This window comes from Aplysia californica, unplaced genomic scaffold (genome assembly GCF_000002075.1).
Source record: "Aplysia californica isolate F4 #8 unplaced genomic scaffold, AplCal3.0 scaffold01701, whole genome shotgun sequence".
Classification (NCBI taxonomy): domain Eukaryota; kingdom Metazoa; phylum Mollusca; class Gastropoda; order Aplysiida; family Aplysiidae; genus Aplysia; species Aplysia californica.
Window position 1 is genome coordinate 5,753 of NW_004798971.1, and position 8,143 is coordinate 13,895.

General features: G+C 36.4%; 1 protein-coding gene across 1 annotated transcript; it reads right to left on the bottom strand.

Annotated features, from left to right (window-relative positions):
* Window positions 1–663: 663 nt before the first annotated feature.
* LOC101852379 (U1 small nuclear ribonucleoprotein C) lies at window positions 664–6,876 on the bottom strand. Its single transcript, XM_005113192.2, has 4 exons — window positions 6,766–6,876; window positions 5,736–6,141; window positions 4,342–4,375; window positions 664–812 (listed from the first exon to the last, which is right to left on the bottom strand). Exons 1-3 carry the CDS (start codon window positions 6,859–6,861, stop codon window positions 4,356–4,358), a joined length of 522 nt encoding a protein of 173 aa, XP_005113249.1. The 5' UTR covers window positions 6,862–6,876; the 3' UTR covers window positions 664–812; window positions 4,342–4,355.
* Between the last annotated feature and the right edge of the window lie 1,267 nt (window positions 6,877–8,143).

Sequence of the window (8,143 nt, forward strand, 5' to 3'; positions counted from 1 at the left end):
GCCGAGGAAACGAGCCTTTCCATAGATCTTAGATGAGGATTTTTCGAACGACAGCATATCAAAAAGTCGTCAACGTATAACGTATGCCCTTTTTGGAGGGATTTTACGAAGGAATCTGATTTAGTTATGGTCTATTTGATTTTCTGTTTGCAAAGTTGTGACAACCATGTTTTACAACCCACACGTGCTTCTTTACAAGCACATTTTCACTATTTAAATTCTACCAGAGCTTAATTGTGTCCAGAAAATTTATAATCAAACTTATTTTTTATTATTCTAAAAACTTTAGCGCTTTTTGAAGGGAAAGTAGTATAGTACTGATTGCGTTTGGACTTACTTTACTACTGGGTATTAATAATTCGTCCTAAACAAAATGTACCTTTCCAAATAAAAAGGCACCGAGAATGGGTGAGTCGTTGGTTTATTTTGGAATTATGCTTAACCATGGAGCGGACGTCCCTTGTTCAAGTCCACAAACATTGTTTTCTGAAATTTTGTTATTTTGAGGAGTTTTTAAGCAACCCCACACGTTGTGCTCTGTCACATAATAGATGGATGTTTAATTCTGAGATCCCATCTCATAAATAACATAACAGTGTCGAAAGTGGAGTTAAATCTATACATTGGCATAGGTTTAAAGAAAAAGTCGGAAGCAATGCTAAATATATTTTGAGCTCACACACGTTTATTACATTTAGGACAATTGTTTTTTAAGCCTCTGCCGTGTCCATGGCACAAAGAAAATGCCGAGATCACGTGTCTGTAGTGGTAGCCTTGACTGTATTCTGAGTCCTAGGGCTGTGAGCTTATACCTGGGGAAATATAGGACGGTGTTTTGATTGTATTATAATAGCAAGAATTAAAATCAATAGTTATGATAATTACAACGATGATGATGATGGTGATGTTACCACTACTACTACTACTACTACTACAACTACTACTACTACTACTACTATTATTATTTTTGATAATAATAATAATAATAATAATAATAATAATAATAATAATAATAATAATAATATTTTTATTATTATAATAATAATGCAAATAATAATAATAATAATAATAATAATAATAATAATAATAATAATAATAATAATAATAATAATAATAATTATTATTATTATTATTATTATTATTATTATTATTATTATTATTATTATTATTATATTGTTAGGGTAGATCTTTCCTCATCAGTTTGGAAAAAAATGATGAAACGTGACTTTTTGAGAAAGACAAAGAAAGACCATCAAGGCCATCAGGAGAGGCTTCAGAGACATTGCTGAAGCCCAGGAAGGGAATATGTACACACCTTGGGATCATTAACGGCTTTCAATGAGTGAAAACACAAGAAAATTAACATTCATGTTTTTCCGCAAATCAGATTTTTCTTGTTGTTACTAAACTTCCATGCATGATATTTGTGTGAATGTTTGTTCAATTTATCTGAAATTTAACATTAATGCTCGTAACATGTAAGTACAGAGTCTGGGGGAAAAAATGAAAAATCTAGAATTAGTCACAGTTGTTTTTTTGTCTTCTTGAAAATGTCAGTGCAAGCACTTACCTTTTATATCAGAATATATTTGTTTTAAGGGAAAAAAGATAAAACAAAACTATTTTATAAAATGTAAAGATCATAGCACAAGCCTTTAAACTATCTCTTAAGAATATACATGCCAAATTTCAAGTCAATCAATATGTTTTTAATTGAGTTATGATGTTTGGAAGTTTTTGTTTATTTTAGCAATACGGCAGCCATATTTCGTAACCCTTTGCACATTGTTTTCAAATTGCCCCCAAAACATGATATTGAACCATCTTGGGCACAAAAATGTTGTTGAAATTATCATGTATGACTGAGATGCTATTTTAACCCAACTGGGGATAGACCTACCTTAATGATAAAAGTAATAGTAATATTGATATAAAAGATAATAATATTAAAGATAATATTTGACAATAATAATAATAATAATAATAATAATAATAATAATAATAATAATAATAATAATTATTATTATTATTATTATAAAATATAGTAATAAAATTAATAATAACACTAATAATATATTTTTAAAAAAATTATTATTATTATTATTTTTTGTCTGTCAATATATGACTATTACCAATGTATATGCAGATGTGAATCTCTTCAAGCGAAAGTGTTAAGGCAACTAATGGCAACTGTTATGGCTGAAAAGACCAATTCTGGCAGAGAAAATTTTGCAACAATTAGAGTTCTTTGAAGTTTCATTTCCACTCTTAGATGTGTGTAAATACTTATATTTTAGTCAAACATGTTTTATTTTCAAGAGAATTTGTTCTATTGTAAAGTAAATTGTCAGGACACTCTTTCTGTCTGTCTACGTTTCTTTGAAAATAATGTTATAATACAGTGGAATAAGGTGCATGTGTATTTTGGACATAATATGAAGTTATTGTTCTCTTCTTAAGGCCTGCTCGTTTATCTTGGTTTTATTATTTAAAGAAAAACTTGCCTTAGCCATAGATCTTTAATAGAAGTTGAGATATCTGCTTTGTATGAGGTGGTGAATGACCTCTTGTCCGAGACAAAATTAGGAAGAAAATAGCCACCAAAATTTTGTGATTTCAAAGTCTCCCATGTCCTTTGAAACTTCAAAGGTCAATTTTTCTCGTAACACGCACAAACACACACACACTCACACACACACACACACACACACACACACACACACACACACACACACACACACACACACACACACACACACACACACAAATACACAAACACACCCATGATAAGGCGAAATAAAAGTAACTGCATGAATGCCGGGAATAATTATTGTCGGAAACTTTGAATATTGAAAAAGTGGAAAATTCTAGTAGCAAAATCAAAGCTGAACAAGCTGATTTTCAATTTTCAATTTTGAAAATATTTTGAGTTGTTTTAAAATATGTCACGTACTTTTGCAACACAGAATGTAAAAGAAAATTTGGAGAAATATTCAATTTCTAGCAATTTTGTCACATCTCGTGAATCACAACTGTTGCAATAATAACATACTCAATTTAAAAGTCTAATCATAAATACCCTTTCAATATGCCATTAAGAAAAGGTTAAATGTGTGTTTTCTTATAAAACTAAATTTTTCACCAGGTACGCCAGTGGAAAATCGTCTATATAATCAAATAATCACTGCTTCCCTTTCTAATATTTAAACATTGTCGTAGTCAAATTCACCCATAGACGTAAACCTCTTAAATTAAACGTAAAAAGACGTTCAAAATCTCCGATAAACAGTATGCTTAACATTCAAAACGGTTTCATTGCCCCAGAAATAGCTTGTTCACCCCGATTTAGCCACTCCATAAGCAGTCGCAAGCTCTGATTAAGTAATCTTAAAGTGAGGCTGGCAGAGTCTACCAAAAGAGTTGGAGGGAATGTGTACAAAACTGTCACATACACCCTGTTCACCCCTTTCGGGCAAATAGTAAGCAGTCTCACAAGCACCGATTATGTAAGCTAACTATTACATTGGTCGAGTCTACCTCCCAGATGTGAGGTGAACTAATTCCTAATATTACTACTAATGATATCTTGACTGCTGCGAGTGCTTGTTTTTTTCCTCGACTTTTTATAATCAGATCGTGACCTCGATTATGACACCTGCTCCTGCCTCGAAAAGCTAGACAAAAACAACCAAATGTGAAATAAAAAAATTAATAACTGTCATGCTCTACCAAAGAGTTTAGACTCATTGATATAACAAGTAGTACTTGCATCTCTGCTTCTTTCCTTTGGGTTTGTGTTTTCACATCTAAAGGTGAATGTGATGTAATGTAAGTTGGAATAAATATTTAATAAAATACTTTCTCGATTATTTTAGCTTTAGCGGTTGAACATTGTACAACATGAAATTAGGATTTGTTTTCATTCACAACTCAGCGTTGCCGCCTCGAGTATAATTCTTGTGTGATATCTCCAGGCCCTATTTGGTCCCGTCTCACTTTGATTACCCTGTCAAACAAGTCAGCCTTCGCCCCTGGGTACTTTTCTCTCCTTGCAACTCCGTTGGTCAAAAATAAAGCTTTACCAACAATTGGGATTTTTCATCAGGCACATACACATATTATGTATCTTTGATTTAATTTTTCTAATGCCAAGAGCCTGCTTCCACCACGTTGTAACACAAAAATCTTGTTCCTATCCTGTCAATTAATTTACTGTCCTGTCCTGTCAAATGTTTTAATGTCCTTTCAAATAATTCAAAGTTCAGTCAAATAATTTAGTGTCCTATTCCTGTCCTGTCTAATGTTACATATACTTGCGTAAACAAAGGCGATGCCACTTACCTACGTCACGGTAATTATCCGAATTGGGGGAACCCTGTGAATTGAATACCGGTGAATGTCAGAGATAGTGAAGGCGGGGCTGGGGGGGGGGGGGGATTGGGGGGTGAGGAGGTGTGAAACGGAGGATGGTAATATAAAGAGAGGGGGAGGGAGAGTGACAAAGAGACACAGAGAGAGAAAGAGAGAGAGAGAGAGAGAGAGAGAGAGAGAGAGAGAGAGAGAGAGAGAGGGGGGGAGAGGTGAGAGAGCGATCATGAGATAAAGAGATACACAGAGAGAGAATGGAAAGGTAAGAGAGAGAGAGAGAGCGAGAGATAGAGAGAGAGAGAGAGAGAGAGAGAGAGAGAGAGAGAGAGAGAGAGAGAGAGAGAGAGAGAGAGAGAGGGAGAGACGGGGGGGGAGAGCAATAATGAGCCAAAGAGATTCAGAGGGAGAGAATGTGAAAGTAAGAGAAAGAGAGAGAGAGAGAGAGAGAGAGAGAGAGAGAGAGAGAGAGAGAGAGAGAAAGAGGGAGAGGGAGAGAGAGAGAGGGGGGGGGAGTTGAGTGCAAGTGGTGCCTATTCCCCCTTGACCTTCAGCTGCGTCCGAGTCAAACAGCCTTCTCCACAGAAAACGGCAATTACGCCAAACTACACGATCTATGCTAATAGCACAAGTCTATGGGAGCTTCTAAATTATCTCTCTTCAACCAGCTTTCATCTTTGTTGACATCAAAGATCCTGAGCTTTTTTTTTTCTAAAATAAGAAAAATAAGAGCAAAACAACGTTTGCTTTACAATAACAAAGTATATGTCGTAAACAGGACTGGGTAGCTTTTAGAAGCTCCTCCACATAATTTTTGGCTTTACTTAAAAAGTCGATGAAGTCTGTGACACACAAATTGAACCAACTATGTAGTTTCAAAATCTGGGCTCTCTTTGCAAGGAGAAAGGGAAAGGAATGTCCACACCCACTCTTCCCTCCCACCATTGGGCAGTCTTTGGAAGGGTTTGGGTTGGGGGGGGGGAGCCTACAACAGGCGACAAAGGCTAGAACAAATCTAATGAATTATGTAATCAAAAACCAACACATAGATAAATGCATTGTTATTCATAATGTATTATTACTCTCTGACCATCTTCGGACTGACGTTTCATTGTACCAACTCACTTACGCTCTCATTGTCGATGATTGTCTAATATGAAATATAATGAATAACAAGGCACTCAAAAGAAAGACAAAGGACTACAAATGAAAAGAACAAACAAACACAACAAAACCCTTTCTGATGTGTAGGTGGATGTTTGTTGATGCTCGAAGAAAAGAAAATTTGTTCCTTAATCTCTACTTGTGAGGGGAGACTTCTTAGGCAAATTTGAAAGTGAATGGAGACATAATCCGGAATCAAATCTTACCGTTTTGTTGGAATCTCCCTGGGAATTGGAAACCTCCTTGAGGGGGTGAGGGCATGCCGAATGGACCTTGTTGAGGTGCGGGCATGCCAAATGGGCCTTGTTGGGAAGGGCCGAATGGACCTTGTTGAGGTGCGGGCATGCCAAATGGGCCTTGGGGAAATGGGCCTGAAGGAGGTGGTGGGAATGAAAACGGGGGGAGGGTACCATTGGGTGGAGGTGCAGGGAATAGAGGGAATGTGCCGTTGGATGGGGGTTGAGGAAATTGAGGGTATGTGCCGTTGGGTGGGAGCTGAGGAAATTGGGGGAAAGTGCCATTTCCTGGAGTAGGGTTCTGAGGTGCCTGGCGTTTGACCAAAGCTGATGTGGCTACAGCCACGCAAAGTGCGGTGAGGAAAATCACGGAGTTCTGAAATCAGAGAGAAAAAGTCGATAAAGTAAACATTGAACTGCTCCATGAATATCTTTCATTTTGTTGAACCAGATAGGAAACTTTGATAAAGTATGTTTACAGATAAAATTACAATTGGAAAGTTTGAGGAACTAAATTGAAAAAAGAAGCATGGGGAAATTGTATAGGTGTTCCGCCTCTAGCAAAAATGTAATGATATTCATGTTTAAGAGACTAGGCCTTTTAATTTAAAGCCCATGCCAAAATTAAACAGAGGCAAATGGAAGCGTGTCTATTAGCCAAACCAATGGACTGCCGACTATTTATGTTCATCATCTTAAGCATGAACAAGGTCTGAAACAGATCAACGAGTATATTGGTCTGTCTGCTGGGATGTTGCACCTCCCTCACATACCCTGACACGGTTGTGAAAGCCAACCTCCTAAATCCTTTAAATTGTGTCTATTTCCACACTTGCAAATTTAATATACCAACCAATTACAGACCGTGGAAGAGGCTATGTTTTAGAAAACGTTTTATGGCAATTGCAACATAATTAGGCCATACGTACTGAAGATTAGAGGTGCTACATCAAGAGTAACAAAGTCAAGAAGAGAGTAATGAAGGCACTGTGCTACTCACCATTGTTTCTGAAGGACCCAGGAGTGTCGGTGTTTTGAGTAGGGTGTCCGCTGTGATTATATAGTCGTGAGAGACGCTAGAGACCTCTGACGTCATTGTCTCTGGGTAAACAACTAGCATGGACAGGTTGTGACGTTCTCAAGGATACGTGAGCACAAATGTGATGATGTCAATGATTCCACAGAATAAGGAAAAGACTGACGGTGGAGACTTCATAATTATACTTAGGAACGGTATTGGTGTCACACTTCTTTTAGTACCAGTGTCTGTGGTGTAGCAGATGAGTGCTTCTCCGATTAAGGCAGAAAACCGAAGCTCGATTCCTGTGTTGATATATTTTTTTAAATGCATTATGTTTTCTGAATCTCCGCCTGTCTGCAGGAAGGGTGTATCCTTCCTGCTTAGTCCAGGTTAAACCACACGCTATAGATGGATTGTTCTAAAGATACAGTCCAGTATAAAATAATGAAACAGTGAACCTTTATGAAAAGAAAGATAGCAATCTTAATTTCCGGGACATTCATTCGATTCATTATACAGTGGTGTCAAAAAAGACTTGAAATGTATTTACGCAATCTTCGTGTTAAAAGATTTGAGCTACCCGCTTCTGAAGCATACCACTTTAAAGCAAAATAAAATGCGTATCATCTGACACATTATTTTTTTATTTTGGATTAAATTCGCACGAGATTTGGTCACTCAAAGTTTAAGTTTCTTTGATTTCACACAATTTTGCCAAGTCTGTTTTTTAATGGTTAATTTTGAGTGACCATATCTCGTACAACTCTACTCGCAGATGAACTATTAATGTCTCAAATGGTGTAGAATTCATTTTGGTTTAAATTGGTATGCTGCGTGAGTGAGTAATCCGAAGCTATATTAAAACGATTTGAGAGTTTCCATTTTTTTGGTTGTGCCATTGTTCAAGTTGAGCTTGCCCCAAACGCTCCCTCTGTCTTTGTTTCCACTTCTGAATGGTGTATTAATGACTTGTTCGTGGACATACACAAGAACCAATTTATTTTTTTATATTTTTTTTATCTAAAGAGTAGAACATTAACATTTTTGTCTGTCGCGATCTATGCATCGTTTGACATTGTTCTTGAACTCTGTCATAATTATAAGTGGTTTTCTGTTGTTTTTGTGTGTTTCCCTTTGGTAAATATTTCTATTTCTACGGCCCAATCCCAACTTAAGAAGACAAATGAACAAACAGAGCCAGAGGTTAAAGTAAACCCCTATCAGCAACTGAACAAATACACGTGAGGAACTAATGGTATTTTTATGATTTGCGCGTGTGCATACACATAAGCCAGTCTACAATTATTATCATTTAGAAGGCTTGCATTTAATGATTTTGTCTGTCGTTACCGATATA

Excerpts from the sequence above, each read along its gene's own strand:
- LOC101852379 (XM_005113192.2), bottom strand. The coding sequence starts at position 6,861 with ATGACGTCAGAGGTCTCTAGCGTCTCTCACGACTATATAATCACAGCG. Across the intron at positions 6,142-6,765 it reads TGGGTCCTTCAGAAACAATG|AACTCCGTGATTTTCCTCAC; the intron begins GTGAGTAGCACA and ends CTCTGATTTCAG. Across the intron at positions 4,376-5,735 it reads AGGGAGATTCCAACAAAACG|GGTTCCCCCAATTCGGATAA; the intron begins GTAAGATTTGAT and ends TTCAATTCACAG.